Raw genomic sequence first — 16,325 nt, forward strand, 5'->3', positions numbered from 1 at the left:
CCTGAAAATGTCATCCAGATCCATTAGTCCATTTTTGAGTAATGCTGCAAACAGACAAACAGCCAGACAGAGAAACCAACACTGATCGTTACATAACTCATTACTGATTCCAAAACAATCTGGTGTCATTTTCTCAGATTAAAAATTACATTACACATAAATATGTATATTAACATATACGTACATGTAAACTTCAGTTACATGTTCATTTGTGACCTTTAGTGAAATTCTGTATTTAATTCATAGAGGCTCTTATTCTAAAGCAGCGATGTTTTGTTTTGAAAGTCTCAAAATCTTGGTTTTACTTATTACTGTTTCTTGGCTGCTGCTCTCTTTTTCCCATTTGTCATCTTAATTTTTGTTTTACTTCTATTCCCAAACTGAAGCTGGTGCACAGTTCTTCCATACTTGCATTACTCAGTGTTTGGATCGGGGAGGCTCGGCTTTACTGAGTATTCTTAGGGGATAAATAAGAAATTTAATTTAGACTTGTGTGTGCCACTCATTTCTCCCGGCATTTGTTCAAATCTGTGTTGGCACGAAATGGAAATTAAAAAGGTTAGGTTTGGAAACAGGTTAGTGTGAGTCTTTCCAGTGGAAATGGTTAGGGAGGACCAATTGTTCTATTTGGAAAAAGGCCTTTGGGCTCACCATAAACTCACAGCATCATCATTCTGATTTGGTTGTATTACACTGTCAGCGCCAAACTTGTCTAATCCTTTTGAGTTATAAATTCTTGGCCTTGCATCGATAGCTTCCTTAACCTCGATAAGAAAAAAAAGGAGATAAAGATACACAACAAAGGTGGACTTGTGTTGTCTGCATCACCACTGTGTGAGGAAAATAACAAGTAAACCTGCAGAAGTGCCAGAGACGGGCTTGGAGTGAAAGCTGGGATTTGCTCTGCTCTGTAAGTTTTATGGCATCGGCTTTAAGCTTCTGTCAAGGCTTCAGTAACCACAGCTCTTGGCCTCCTACCTTTGTACAATCCATTTGCTTCTGTCAAGGCTGCTTTTTACAACACTACATCCTAATCTGCAGAAAAGCAGCTACTCTATCTGTTGTAATCATGCTTTAATTGCCAGACAGAATGCTGCGGAGCCAATCAGCCAGATTTGCGGAACAACAATGATCCTTTTTTTCTCCGAGTAGGATAACAGATGTTTGGGGTCTTGCACTCCCTTTCACAAATTCACCACTTCCCCCACCTCTAATGACCTTCTGCCTCAGGACTATTCAATCATTTGCTTGCATTAAAGTGACAGACGTCACCTTTATGTGTCTCAGTCAGGATTATGGACACAACAAAGTGCTAACTGGCTAAAAAAAAACAAGATATCAGTCCTTTTAATTCCTGTGTGATGCTGGATAATTTACACAGTCTGACATTTTTCTATTTGAAAATTTCAATCCTTGTCACTGTTTTCTGTTCTGATGTATGCATCTATATCCTTGAATCATTTGCTTCCTGGTTTCTTATCTCACTCTATTCACTGGAGTGTGAGCACAAGAGCAGCGGTGAGGACAGGATACAAGAGACGGAGTAAGAGAGGCCCTGATGAACATGTTTCTAAAAATAACCCCCTCATTCATTTCACACTCTCACTCCCTCCATTATTCACAGGCCCCCTTAACCCAGATCGGCTCAGTAACACCGTGTGTGGACAGACATCCCATGCAGTGCACTTGTCACTGTGGAACATTAGAAATAATCTGCAGTATCGCGGTGCACTTTATCCTCGACACAACACATTGGTACAATAGTGTAATTGCCATAAATAAAGTGTAAATAGAAGCTTTGGCATCCACACAGAATTTAACATGGAGCTAATTGGACTACTGTGCCACAAAATACAGAGTAAACAAGCTTTTATTAACAGTTATTCTTGGAAAAAAAATCATATGCATTTGCTGATTTTTCTTCTCTGCCAGTGAAGCAGTCGGGAGCTTTTTTCTAAGTTGGAGTCTTATATTGTTGCAATACATTTCTTCTGCAAGGCATAAAAAAACACTTTCTCTCTCCGGTCTCAGTTGTTGTGCTCCAGATATCAAGTGAGCTTCTGACAGGCAGGGAAATTGTTACTTTGCAGTGCAATCCACAGGGGACGTCTCTGAAGGAGGCAGCTCTGCACAGATACAGTGACACATTCAGAGTGACATAAATGAATGCTGATGCACTCATCAGAATGCTGGCAGGAGTTTACTGTATGTCCCAAACACATACATATATATACACATGCTGCACGTCTAGTGCTGCCTTTGCATTCAGTCCTTATGTTCTCTTTCTCTAAGCTTTTGCTTTCATTCAAGATTTGAACAAAAGCGTTAGATTAACATGGAATTGGCAAGTCAAACATTGATAGGATAACCCTAATGAGAGTTAAATTCATTATATAAGGCTTAAGGATGCCAACCAGGCTAAATGTGTATGGTGTTTGAGTATCCATCAATAGGTCCTTAGTATAGTAAAGATTTAGATAATATGAGGTATTTCAATAGGAAAGAAACTGTACATCTGAAGGCATTTAGAGTGCAGTTTATGAGGAGCAATAGATCATCTTGTCATAGTATTTATGCTACAGAGACGTGTTTGTCCACCAGAACAGACTGCTCAGAGCGGGCTGAAGGAGCTGTAAGAACATGAGGCCGCCGTCCAGGCAAAGACTGCTGATGTGGTTTTCTGTTACGGAGTTGTGAAATTATTGCTCTGGGTTGAAGAATAACACAAACATCATCCATGTAATACCCCTCTGCCAGCGGAGGCCTCCCACTCACAAACTCTGCGGGGGGAATCGCACACACACACACAAGCGTGTTTCTCAATCTCTCACACAACAGTGTACACACAACACCTACACTCACAAATCCACCCACCCACACACACAGACACACACACACACACACACACACACACAAAAGCACTAAAACCCTGTTTAATAGTTTATTGCACTGCTGCTCTTTCCCACATAGACCCCGGCTGATTGAAGGAGAGGAGGCTGGAGGAGGGGGATGACAGGATGGGAGGGGTCGGGGAGCACGAGTGTGAGACAGCCGCTGTGTACAGTTACCATGGAAACCTTTGTCTGAACTCATCAAAATGGGAAGAGAATTCAATTAGGATTGAACAGAAATGTAAATTTAAATTACAGAGGTTTCTCTTTTCTTTCCTTTTTCACCATCTATCATTATTATCAGACTTTTTTCTTTAATGTGTATTAGATAATCAGTATATGACTTGAAACGTGTGGATGTGACCCCACCCTGTACTGGAACCACTATCATCCATGCAACTGTTTTATTTACGCATGATGACTCTTTTCTGAGTGTCACAACATAAATGCATTACTATTTCACTGTCATTGCTGATACATTCACATGCAGGCAGTGTTTTAATGTTATAGCTGGTTATGGAGGCCTAAAGCTCATTTACACTACTGGATGTGGAGTGGACAATAATACATTGTGAAATAAGTTGATTGTTTACTTGTATATAAAATCTTGAGCTAAGGAAGCTCCAGTTGTCAGATAAATGTGGAGCAAATTATGCAATATTTCAGTGTCACATGTGGTGAGAGGTATAAGTTCAGTCTTTTCAGGGGCAATAAAAATATTCACCCACCTTAGAAGTTTTAATCTTCTATTGCTTCTCAGCATTGAATCATTGATCATTTACTATTTTAAAGAATTTCCAAAAAAAAAACACAGCTTCATGGCAACATCAAACCAGATTTCTACAAAGCAATGTCAGTAAATTAAAGATATAAAATGTGAAATGCGTGAATTGCATTAGCACTCATCTCCCTTAAAGTGACTCACCAGGTGGTGCTTGAGGTCACAGTTAGTGAAATGGAGATTTTCTAAATGCAGTAAACGTCTCTTAAGTTAGTAAAATATTAAGACACCTATATCTGGAAGATGAAAGTCACTGGTGAATCTGTTCTTCTGGTATTAACCACAAAATGAAGACAAAAAAACACTCCAAGTAACTCAGTGAAAAGGTTATTGAAAACCAAAGGTCAAGGGATGATACAAGATGATTCCACATCACTGAATATCAGTATATTGGAGTACTGTGGGTTCAACATGTTACCTTGTTATTAAATTTATCTCCATAAACCACTTACGGAGAATCTGGGCACCACCTTGGATTGAAGGAAAAGATCAGTCATTGAACCAAATGATCAGTCTCAGAAATCAGTCAGTTCCAATGTGGTTTTATACGACACACGTTTTGCGTTCGTGTGTCGAACTTTCCTGTTGTGTTTGGCCTTTTGGGCCACCGTAGTTTTATACTGCAAATGGCAAATAAACTGAACTGAACTCCTAAAATACACGAAACTATCAATTTGATATTCTGATGAAAAATTGAACCAATGACTCTTAAGTAACATTAACTAGACCAGCAGGTACACAAAACATTCATTACAGTAAACAGAAGCAAAGCATGCAATATCTACAGAATAATCTAACTCCATACAGGAGCAATTAAATATCTCTTTGTTCTACTTTCAGGCATTAAACCCACATGTTAAAACAGAACAAAAGAGACTGAAGCTGGAAGTTTGAGCGTCCTCTCTACGGAGGCCAAATCAGATCATGTGTGTGATTTTCTGAGGATTCCACTGTTAGATAAATAGGATGTTTGTTTGCATGAAAGACTCTGTGTCTGTGTGCAGCAGCAAAAATGTCAACTTCACCACTTTACTACAACATACAGCTCTATAACTCTAAGAAAATCATATATTCACATTAGCATAAGGGTCATTCCAGAATTGAAGGACATTTTACATCCCATCAAATTTCAAATAATCTATGTACAAAGTACTAAAACATGCAGTTGTTGTGTAAATTTACTGGTCCCGAGACCAAATCTAAAAAAAAAAAAAAACGAGGAGAAAGGAACGTTTGACATTATTTTTAAAAATACCAAATAAGTCTGGAGTTCCTCCTAAGATACCATTTTTCTCCTGTCCCACCCCCTGATGAACAGTTAAAATGAAATCTAAACCTCCTTTTTCAGTATTTTTTTTCATTGATGTCTCTTGTAATTGTGAGAAGTTTTTTTAATGAACATAATATTAAAAATAATATTTATTATGCATGGAACGTGTGTCCCACAACATGAATGCAACCCTGCTAACATAACCTTTTAAGCTGGTAGAAGAAGAAAACAGAGAATCACATGACACACTGGAATTAACATAATCAGTTTTCCAAAAGAATGGGTAGAGCAAAGCTAAGTCCTCTCTTCCATATTTCATATTTTCATAACATTGGCAGCCTTGATTGAATGTCTCACTCTACTTCATATTATCAGGATCAAATTCATTCTTTTGACTTTTTCCATCAGTCATTTTGTCCTCTTGGTCCGCAGTAACAGCTAGATAAATATCTAGCTTCTACTGCTGAGAAAAATCTAATATTAGCATGGATTAGCAACCCTGTTACTGTGGTTAGAGTGGGTTAGCAAACAAATAAAACATGGAATTAAAATGGTACCAGTGATGTGTAAGCTGAGCTAATCAAGACTTTGATAGTTTATTACCTATTATTGATGAATATGGAACAGAAAATTGTAAAAGAAAAGGTTTATTTTTCAAAAATTTTGAAGCCCAAATGTCCTCCAATTCTGGTATGATCCATAAGCTATCCTGTGCTTAGCTGCGTTTACTGTTATGCTATGCTAGCTGTGTGTGGATGCCCATTTACCACAGTCCATGAAGGGAAAAGCTTGTGGTTCCGTTGGTCCAATCACTGTTTTGGAAAAGTTGGAGCTTCTTCGATGAACAACAGTCTTTGCTATGAAGGTTTCTGATGCAGTAAACGCGGCGGTTCAGTTTCTGCCCTGCAGGTATGTTCCAGGTGTTACTTCAGGAGGATCAGTGAGACCAGAGCCCTTGATAGACAGAGTTGCGTCATTTCTGTTCACTCCAATGGGCCGTTTTACTTACAGCAATGGCGGATCGTGGAGCGGAAGTTAGTAGCCGGTTTGGAGCATATCTATGGGTTTGAGCATCACAGTGGAGTTGCAACATAGGAAATGGTTTATGATGCATTAGGTAAGACGTTTAAATAATACAATTAATCATCATCAACACACCAGAATTCAATGAACAAGTATATTCAAGCTTGTTAGTTGAAGATCAGTCTCTAAATTAGTACATTTGATGATATTGTTATAACAATTGTGGTGTTATGCAGAGTCAGGAATCATACCTGTTCAACTTGAAGTTTCTTTATTGTGCTGCATAACATCTGCAAATCGTTTAGCGTTTCATCTGTCAATGTAACGCCAGAACATAGCCGTAAAACTAGAGTCAACAACACTTCCGGGGAATAGCTGCGCATGTAATCTTTCACAATAAAATGCCATAACATCACAACAATGTTAACAAATGACAGATTAGGCTTCGATGCTGGGTTAAGTTTTTCACATATAAAATTAACTACGAACAGCCTATTTGTAAATTCAGCTCTCTATATAGAATTTCATTCAAAATCTAAAGGGCTCTGTGTGAAACCATTTACTTTTCAAAGTAAAAGCTTTGTTTGAATCACATAAATGAATAGCGAACGTCATCTTTGGAACACCTGTGGTACCTATAGTCAATTAATTATAAATGTTAAATGTGAAATAAGTGATTACATACAGTGAGTAGTCATTCTCTTCAAAGTCACTCATCTAATTTAACACAAGTGCAGCCAATTGATGCGTTAAGGGACACTTGTTGAAACTGGAATCATTTCAGTGCAGTGAATGTGTGTTAAGTTAGAGCAGTGTCTGAATATTACAACACTGGGAAGTAAAAGAAAACTCAAGCAATTCTGTGAAAAGGTCATTGAAAAGTAGAAGTCAGGAAATGATACGAGAAAATTTCCAAATCACTGAATATCTCTTTGAGTACAGCTAAATCCATTATTAAGAAATGGAATGAATGTGGAACATGTGTAAATCTGTGTTGAGCAGGCCAAGTGACTGTTCCTGGAAGAGGCAAGTGAGAGGCCACAGGACACCTATGACTCCTCTGACGGTGGAGATGAGAGAGCTGTGCATACAGCAGCTGTTGCCTCTTCTTCATCAGTCAAAGCTATATTGGAGAGCCACTGTTGGAAAATGTCTTATTAAATCTGGAGTAATTGAAAGCATGTGGTCAGATTCTGAAGTCAACACAAAGAAGGTTCTTTGGCCTCATGACACCAAAATTGAGCTTTTGGTCATCAGACTAGACAATATGTTTGACAAACACCAAACATTGCACCTCATCAAAAATACACAATCCCTGCTGTGAAGCATGTTGGTTTTTGTGTAACCTGACAGAGCTAAAGCAGGCTGGCAAAGAAAAATGAGGAGAAATTGCACTGTCCAGATGTGCAAACCTGTCTGAGATACATCCACACAGGCTCAGTGCTGTAACTGTGGCCAAAGATGCATCTACAAAATACCAACTTTTAGAATTAATCACTTATTTTACATTTTATATTTGTAATTACTGATGCTACCTTGTAGAAATCACTTTTCATTTCGGCATAAAAGAGATTTTTTTCTTGTCAAAAAAGCCAAAAATAATGAGCATGGTTCATCTTGAAAAGCAATAAAAGAGCAAAATTTCAGAGGAAGATGAAAAATTCTTTGGCACTGTAAGTTACTTTTCAATATTGAGTTTCAGCCCATTTCACAAGAAACATGAAGCAAAAAAGCAAAACATGACTGTGCAAAATGAGGTTTGATAATGGACCATACTACCAAATAACTGGGAACTGAAGCTTATTATTCACAGATGTCTGTTCAAAAGTTAGACTTATTATATTGTTCTCTCATATGGATTAATATAGTTCTTTATCTTGAGGAAAGGTTTTTACCTTTATTACAGAAGTTGGTCTGAGATGTGCATATCGTGAGCAGACTGTATAATAAATGATGCACAGTTAATGGGACCATGGGGCCCTCTAGTGTTGAAAGCTGGAAGTTCACTATGGCTAAAAGCATTTTGGTACATTCATCCATTTCCTGGTCCATCACAGAGCCAAGAGCCATGCCAGTAATGTAAAAGCAGAGTAGATCCACTTACAAAGTTAAATAATTGATATTCTGGTTAAAGACGGACAATGACATGTACTACAACATGCAGTAGACAGTTAGGGGAAGGCAGTGTTTGTACAGGCATTCAGTTTAATTTGAAGAGAGTTCAAAGATATGATACCAAAAGAAAGAAGGAAACAAAGAAAAAAACACACATACAAGCAATGTGGACGTATAAATGTCCAAGCTAACAAGCTGGGAACACTCCCAAATGCGCAGTGTACAAAATATCACAATGTAATATATACAACACAAAAAGAAGACAAATACACAGACAAGCACTCTCAGCTAGATGGAAACTGGTATTTACAGAACAATAAATAGCCAATAAACCAATAAATAACATCAAGAAATTTACATTCAAGCCAGCTCAGGACATAATTCAAGCCTGAAAAGCTCAGATGCAAAAAGATATTTGATTGAATATGTGAAGATAGTTAAAGAAAACAGTGCCAAAGGTAGTTCACATGATAAAAAGTGGCTGTAAGCTAGTTCTGAATTCTCCATAAATACAAAAGGGAACCCAGAACACCACCAGCACGTCTTTGTTCGGCACACAACATGTTCACCAGCGTCGAAGACAAACGACAACTTCAGAGAGGATATAATATAAAAAGACAGGTAAACATCTGCAAAGACAAAAGAACAGCTGCTCTGTCAGAGGGGGAGACACTGAGATAATCATCAGATCCATCGTTTCTCTAGATAATATTCATGACGTTTCATCACATTACAGACATGTAGGGATATACAAAATAGGTTTACGGTTGTACACAGAAATAAAACCAGTAAATTTCACCCCTACGTGAGCTACAGTTGATCACTATTCCATATTGAAACAGCGACAGAACAGTATCATCTGAGTCTCAATGGGCTTGAAATTTATTCTTCCTCTTTCTATGCAAACCTCTGGATTCATTTTCCTTCCTTGGAATACATCTGTGCGCTAAAGGATGAAAGCTCAGAAGTTAGAGTCCACATCCCAAAATAAATAAGACAATTTCATCTGCACATATAAATGGATATTTGCAGAGGCGTCAGTATCAGCAGAACTGTAAGTCTCTCTCAGGTAACATCAACGCTAGCTTGAATAGGATGAAGACAGAAATGACATGATAGTTATCATCAGCTTTATATCTGTACAAGTGAACGACCAAAAAAATAATATAAACTGACATGTTTGTGCATGTGTTATGATGTGTATTCCTGTCTCAGTACAGCAGTGTTTGCTAATAATGTAAGTTTATAGTCTTTTTAAAGCAGAGGTGCATTTATGTATGTATGTAGCTTCCCAGCATGCCAAAGGGGACCAGTAAACTCTGCTTACTGTTCAGACTCAGTTTTTAGTCACTGAAAGTCACTTTTTCAAGCACACCTAGCGCACTTGGCACCACAATAAAGAGAAGGAATACAAAGATCTATCCCAGACCAGCCACTACTGTATTTTGGGTTATTTGTGATAATGGTCATCTTAGTGTTGACCTTTGACACCTCTTACTAACAGAACCATCCTCTCTTGACAAAGGCCTGTCTCATGTTTTATCTACAACAACTCAGATCATGGCTTAAATAAACACATCACACCTGAACACATCCATCCATCCAAATCCGCCTCAAATTAAGTCTTGCAATGTTTTTAGCACTCACAACCTAGAAGCCAAAGCAAGGCCAAACCTCACCTGAACCTCTCCGGCTCCCCTTCATCTAATCTCTTTTAGCCCGTCCTTTCCTCTTTCTCCTCCCAGAGTTCTCCTGGGGCTTCTCGTCTTTGCTGCTCATCAGAACGGCTCCGTTGGCGGCTTTGCTGAGCCCGTTGAGGGTGCCGTTGGAGAGAGCTTTGCCCGCTTTGGAGGAGGCGGCGTCGCGTCTTGCAGGCTGCTGGCGGCGGTAGGTCTGGTAGTAGAAGTTGCCGAACAGGATGATGAAGGTGATGGCGTAGCAGATGAGCGAGTAGTGCATCCAGTGGGGGAAGTCGCAGTTGACATAGAGCGACAAAGCCGTGTGACCGATGGTGACGTGGAACTGAATCTGAGACACAAAGAGAGACACAAAGTCAGACTTTTGCACTGCATAATGGTTTCACAGCTCTTCAAACTGACTGTGTAAGATTTGGTGTTTCACTTCGATATTCACGATATTCAGTAAGATTAACTTTCGAAAGAGTCATCAGCCACAGAAAGCAGTGATATCTCACCATCTGGATAATAGTCAAGTACTTCTTCCACCACAGGTACTTTTGGATCTTCGGTCCGCAGGAGGCCAGACCATAATACAGATACATCAAGACATGGATCATTGCGTTCATGTGCGCACCAAAGAATGCTGCAAAGAGAAGGAAAGAAAACCACTTTAATTAGAATATGTCATGATTATTAAGAACCAGCTTCATAGCACGTGCAAGTTTCAAATCCAATTCAGTAAATCTCATGCTATATTTTTCCATTAAGAATACCATAATGTTGGTTTCTTATCAGCCATACATGCAGGTGTAACTGCTAAGTCAGATACCAGTTCTGTCTCGACTGAAATATCTCAAACCTGGGAGTAATGATCTTGAAATTTTGCATACATTTACATAATTACTGTATCTATAACGCGGGAACGGTTGTGGTTTTCAATGAGACGTCTCAACAACTGCTGGGATGCATTTCCATGATATCTGGTGCAGACAAAATGGATGAAAAATCATAATTTTGGTGTGCCTCAACTTTTGTTGCACTTTGATTTAAGATCACTTACGAAATCGATAATATTCCCATTGACCTTAGTTGCAAGTTGTGTTTGGTACAAATTAGCAAATGACGGCATGCTAATATGCTAAAATATTGTAAACATGGTGTACCTGCTAAACTTCAGCAAATTAGTTTTGCAAAGCATAAGTATAGCCATGCAGGGTTGCAAACAGATGTGTACAGATGTGACAATCATTTTAAACTGCATTTCCACACACTGACAACATGTATTTGGCAAACCTAAAAGTCACCAACTGTAAACAACCATGGATTATGCGATTTCCATTACAATTTGTTAGTATATTCTTGAGAAATGAAAGCTTTTTGTTAATTTATGGATTTTTTTTTCTTTTCATTTTACTTGTATTTATGAAATACATGAAAATTTTTACTACAAAAATAGATGACACAAATTTTAATGCTTAAACTAAAGTAAACATTAAAACCTAGAACTGGGAATAACTATAAAAATGGTACGAAATTCTTAGGAAAATTAATATTTTTCATATACACTACTGTTCAAAAATGTAGGGTCACCCAAGCAGTTTCATGGTTTCCATGAAAACTCACACCTTTATTCACATGCTAACATAATTGCACAAGGCTTTTCTAATCATCAATCAGCCTTTCAACACCATTAGCTAACACAATGTAGCATTAGAACACAGGAGTGATGGTTGCTGGAAATGTTCCTCTCTACCCCGATGGAGATATTCCATTAAAATCAGCCGTTCCCAGCTAGAATAGTCATTTACCACATTAACAATGTCTGGACTGCATTTCTGATTCATTCATTTAATGGTATTTCCATTGAAAAAAATGTTTTTATTTCAAAAGTAAGGACATTTTTCAGTGACCCCAAACTTTTGAACAGTGGTGTATAATATGTAATATCATTGTTTTTACACATGTAAATATCCTTCACTAAACTCTAAAAACACAAAAAACACATGACATCATGAAAAATTAAGCCCAGAAACTGTTTTTTTTTTTTTTTTGCTATAGAAAGTATTTTTTGCTGCCCAAGTTCATGGGATATTAGTTTTGTTTTTAGGGGTTTTTTTACAGTGTAGGAATAGACACAAACCATAATGCTGACAGTTACTCTATGAGCTACTCACACTGTCCTCCTGCCACCCATTTGATGCCGATCCACCAGAGCGTGAACATGGTGCAGTGGTGGTAGACGTGCAGGAAGGTAACCTGGTTGAATTTTTTCCTCAGGATGAAAAACACGGTGTCCAGATACTCAATTCCCTTGGAGATGAAATACCACCACAGAGCTCCTGCCACCTGTGTGGGGAGAGGTACAGGTGAACAAGCAGAAACAGAGAATGAGAGGAGAATACAAACACTTACAAAAATACCTTCAAAAAGTCAGTCATGCATTTATATCTACTCTAGGCTTCACTACTATAGTTCAGAAACCAAAAGTCACTCTCTCTAGCAGACAACATCACATTATCTCAGCCCTGGCTTCTCTCCAATGGCTCCCCTTTCATTTTAGAGATAATTTTACAATTTTACTGATCAGCTACCACTGATCAGAGGACAGAAGGCTCATAGAATCACTGACCCATTTTGCTAACCCTTGCTTTTACGTGATATTGTCTTTCTATTTTTATGAATGTTTTTATTGCTTTATTTTTTAAATTTGTATCTCTTTGTACTTTTTCATCTTTTATCATTTTAACTTTATTCCCCTTCATTTTGCCTTGGTTATATTGGCCTACTAGGTATCCTGCTTTTGTTTTATCTATCAAAGCACTTTGCAAACCCTTGTTTTTTAAGTGCTATATATACATAAAGCTATTATCATATCATTATAAAAACAGAAGAGCAGTTGTTTTGGATTCGGATTTCTAACCTTGAATATAATCAGAAGTCACATTTGTGTGAAGAACATGTTTGTTCTTTGTCCTGATCTTTGACATCTTAACGTCTGGGTCATCTGAGACTGACTTCCTCTGACCGACATGTAACTACGTCATGGAGCAACAGAGCTGTAGGTGAAACTGAACACCATCCCTCTTCCAGCTTTTTCAGATAAGAGGAGCAGGGACTGATCGTGTTTCTAAAACCACAGAGAATGCAGCTTCCCTGGCAGGCTGACATAGATTTAATCATTCTGGTAGAGTAGAGCACAATAGCAGACAAAGATGTGGATCTATCAGTAGAAGTTAGCTGAGGTGGTTTGTTCCTTCTAGGAAACTAACTGCTGCATGAACTGTGAGACAGTCAGTTACATAACAGAGCAGATGAAGGTGTACTATAAATGTGAATGCTTTATATCATAAAATGTGTGTGTCTCTATAACACTCACCCTGACTTCATTGGGATCATCTGAATAGTCCACAGGTTGACAGATGTAGCTGTATCGAGCTGCCCGCGCCGCCATAAACAGCTGAGAAACAAAAAATAACCTGATTGAATAAAAATATAAAGATAAAAAAAACACGTGGTGGAGTGACAGAGAGAGGAAATATGCTATAATTAGGTTAGTCTAAACCCACATGACATGATCGGATTCTCTAAAAAACTCATTTGGGAGAATTTTAGATTCACCTCCTTTATTACAGATTCTGGACACATGCAAGTAAGTGTCTGCCAGAAACGTGTGTCTGTGGTGAACGCAAAGGTTTGTCTTCATAAAACTTTAATGTTTCTTGTAAAAGAAATGTTTGTAGCGTGATCAAACCTGAGAATTAAGACGATACTAGATCTGCAACGACTAATCGATTAGATGTAAACTATTAAACAGATTTCCAACTAGAAGTCTACATTCTCCGATTCCAGCTTATTAAATTGGAATATTTTCTGGTCTCTTTACTCCTCTGTGATAGTAAACTGTCATTTGTGGACAAAACAAAGCATCTGAGGATATAATTTTGATTTAGAGAAACACTGAATAACATTTTTCAATATTTTCTGACATTTTATAAACCAAAGAACTATTTGATGAATGTTGAAAATAATTGCAGGCTTAGATTATAGGCAGTATTATAAAGGGTGTCCATAAAATCTGATTAATTATGGCTTTGTCGAAGAAGAAAGAGGTGAACCGTACTACTCAGTGGACGTGAAGGATGGACATATCCAAAGATAGCAGATGAATTTAATCTTTCAGAAAAGCCATATTTATTCTACGGAGGCAAAAAAATTGTAGTAAATGAGATGTCCTATGTGTTTAGACTTTAGGGACACCCTGTCGTATTGATACTGATGTTTGGGCTGTACATATTGGTCTGTCTAATATCCTTGTTTAGACATGATTTATGTACTGGCTTCATATTCAAATGATCTCTTTTCCAGTTGTCTTGTGGGTTATAATCTTTAAAATATGCACTAATTATATTTCTTTCATTTTCGGCAGATGGAAAATTGTTTTATATGAGTTGAATTGGTGATTTCAAGCTGTTTCAACAGGTTAAAAGAACTGGAGTGGTTATAATGTAGGACACAGTGCAGGTGAAATAATGCACATTTTTTAGCAGATGACATTACACAGATAAAGCAGTGCAGCAGTCTACCTCTTTAAAGATGAAGAAGTTGAGGAAGACCATGCTGAAGTTGTAGACGATGAGGGTTTTGCGGAGCTGGAAGGGCTCCCTGTTCTTCATGTATTTGGGCCCCAGCCAGAGGAAGAGCAGGTAGGAGGTGCTGATGGCCAGCGTGGGCAGAGGGTTGTCCATCAGAGGCCATTTCTCCACTCGCTTGTCTGTGGGACAGATGTTCTTACATAAATATTCCTAATGTTCCACTGACACAACGTGGGTTCGGTGTCAGCTTATTTTAAGGAGAGCGCAGGTCAAACAGGTGGGAGTGAAGCTAGCGGATGTTGTCCCAAGGTGAGCCGTCTGGAGGTCAGTCTGATGTCGACCTTATTTAATGGAATACTTAGAGAAAGATGATCATTCCCGGCAGATTTAATTCATCCGACTCATAGGAAGAAATGAATCTAAACGAAAGCTATGATCCCTCACTGGCTTCACCTGCATGAGGCATTTAAACAACTAAAATACATTAAAGCCAATTTACTGCAGTATAGTCTGTGCAACTGTGACTCATTCCTTGACAAATTCCCACTGAAGTACCCTCCTTTTACTCCAGCTCCCTCACCGTGACTCATACCTGCAAATGTATGCATAGTGTACGAAAACGTGGATTTACTCACTTTACTCTCATGCACACTGAATATTTACATATGCGGGTATTACCTGCAATGGTCAGGGTCCATTTGTAGAACTCTATGGTGTCGTTGATTAAATGTGTGACAATCTCCATGACCTGGAATGGAACAGAGAAGTGTGAAAGTGGAGGCTTTTAAAAATCACAGTGTTTTATTAAACAGAGCTGAATCCACTGAGTCACAATTACTAATCAACAGTGTCATTGTGTTTATTTCTCCAAACTGGAGCTTTGCATTATTTCCCAATCACAGAATGAGACCCAGGCCAGCAGGAGGCCAGCTCTCTGCCCTCATGAGGCCTTGATAGATGGGCCACGGGCGTCATTGCGCACAAAGGCTGGGGACACCGGCCGGCAGAGCGCATGTGTCAGCAGATTTTCTTTGCCCTGAACGCGACCAGCAGCCTCTGGTGGCCCTTTAATGAGAGGAGGGGGTTGCCTCGTGTCCCACTTCTACATTGAAATGGGTCACGTCCTATAGAGAGCCAGACAGACGGACTGACAAGCCGCGGAGGTGTGATTTAATGATCCCCCTCCTCTCCCGGATCAGGCGCTGCTGCAGCATCTGCTACAGTCCTGCACGAAATAAACTCTCCTCAGAATAAAAACGTTCAATCCTGTCTTAATAAAAATCTAGCCGCATATTTAACACCTCTAACAGGCTCGGGCCGGTGTGCTCAGAGTGTGAATCTAATCTGTGAGGCGAATTTTGGCTTCTCTGCGGCAGTCCGGCCTTCAACGGGCTGCACGAACAGTCACATTATCAATTTCCAAAAAATACTGATCGGTTTCCATCTCAGAGCTGGAAAACACTGCTTCATTCAAAAGAGAGATGCGGTTTAAAAAGCAACAGTGCGCTCATCACACAGCGGACCAGATTATCGACATCGATCTCCGCTTCTCGGCTGCTCGGCGCGGATGAGGATGCTTATTACCTTACCGTGTCGGTGCTTTAAAAAAATCCCGTCTATGACATTCAATGCAAGGTCATGCAATGTGGGCTGTTCCGGCTTCTAATCAGCTGATCGGGTTTGATGTGAACTGATGGATGGTCTGGAGTCCAGAACGAGATAAACGGGCCGATGAATGAACGGCGATGGCACGAATTTCTCGTTAAGGGACCATACTAGCTCCACTGCGCATCTGCTTCAGTGAACTGCTCCTCAGATCGCAGCAGAACCAGCGTCAAGGCAGACAGAATGTACCTTTAACGTCCGGTCAGGCTTTCAAAATAGTGCCAAGCATCAGTCGTTGGTTTTGTCACATTAAACAATACTAGCAAATATGAATTCCATAATCTAACACGGATTGTTTATAAATTGACT

At 39.0% G+C, this 16,325-nt stretch overlaps 1 protein-coding gene across 1 annotated transcript; it reads right to left on the reverse strand.

Moving 5' to 3' along the window:
* Positions 1-8,150: 8,150 nt before the first annotated feature.
* Positions 8,151-16,192, reverse strand: elovl4a (ELOVL fatty acid elongase 4a). The gene is made up of 7 exons (XM_022190411.2): positions 15,941-16,192; positions 15,030-15,099; positions 14,343-14,530; positions 13,136-13,216; positions 11,934-12,105; positions 10,275-10,402; positions 8,151-10,108 (listed from the first exon to the last, which is right to left on the reverse strand). The coding sequence occupies exons 2-7, from the start codon at positions 15,094-15,096 to the stop codon at positions 9,785-9,787; spliced, it is 960 nt and encodes a 319-aa protein (XP_022046103.1). The 5' UTR covers positions 15,097-15,099; positions 15,941-16,192; the 3' UTR covers positions 8,151-9,784.
* Between the last annotated feature and the right edge of the window lie 133 nt (positions 16,193-16,325).

The sequence above is a fragment of the Acanthochromis polyacanthus genome, chromosome 12 (assembly GCF_021347895.1).
Source record: "Acanthochromis polyacanthus isolate Apoly-LR-REF ecotype Palm Island chromosome 12, KAUST_Apoly_ChrSc, whole genome shotgun sequence".
In the NCBI taxonomy this organism is placed as follows: Eukaryota; Metazoa; Chordata; class Actinopteri; family Pomacentridae; genus Acanthochromis; species Acanthochromis polyacanthus.

Excerpts from the sequence above, each read along its gene's own strand:
- elovl4a (XM_022190411.2), bottom strand. The coding sequence starts at position 15,096 with ATGGAGATTGTCACACATTTAATCAACGACACCATAGAGTTCTACAAA. Across the intron at positions 13,217-14,342 it reads ACTTCTTCATCTTTAAAGAG|CTGTTTATGGCGGCGCGGGC; the intron begins GTAGACTGCTGC and ends TTTGTTTCTCAG. Across the intron at positions 10,403-11,933 it reads ATGGGTGGCAGGAGGACAGT|CATTCTTTGGTGCGCACATG; the intron begins GTGAGTAGCTCA and ends TTCTCTTTGCAG.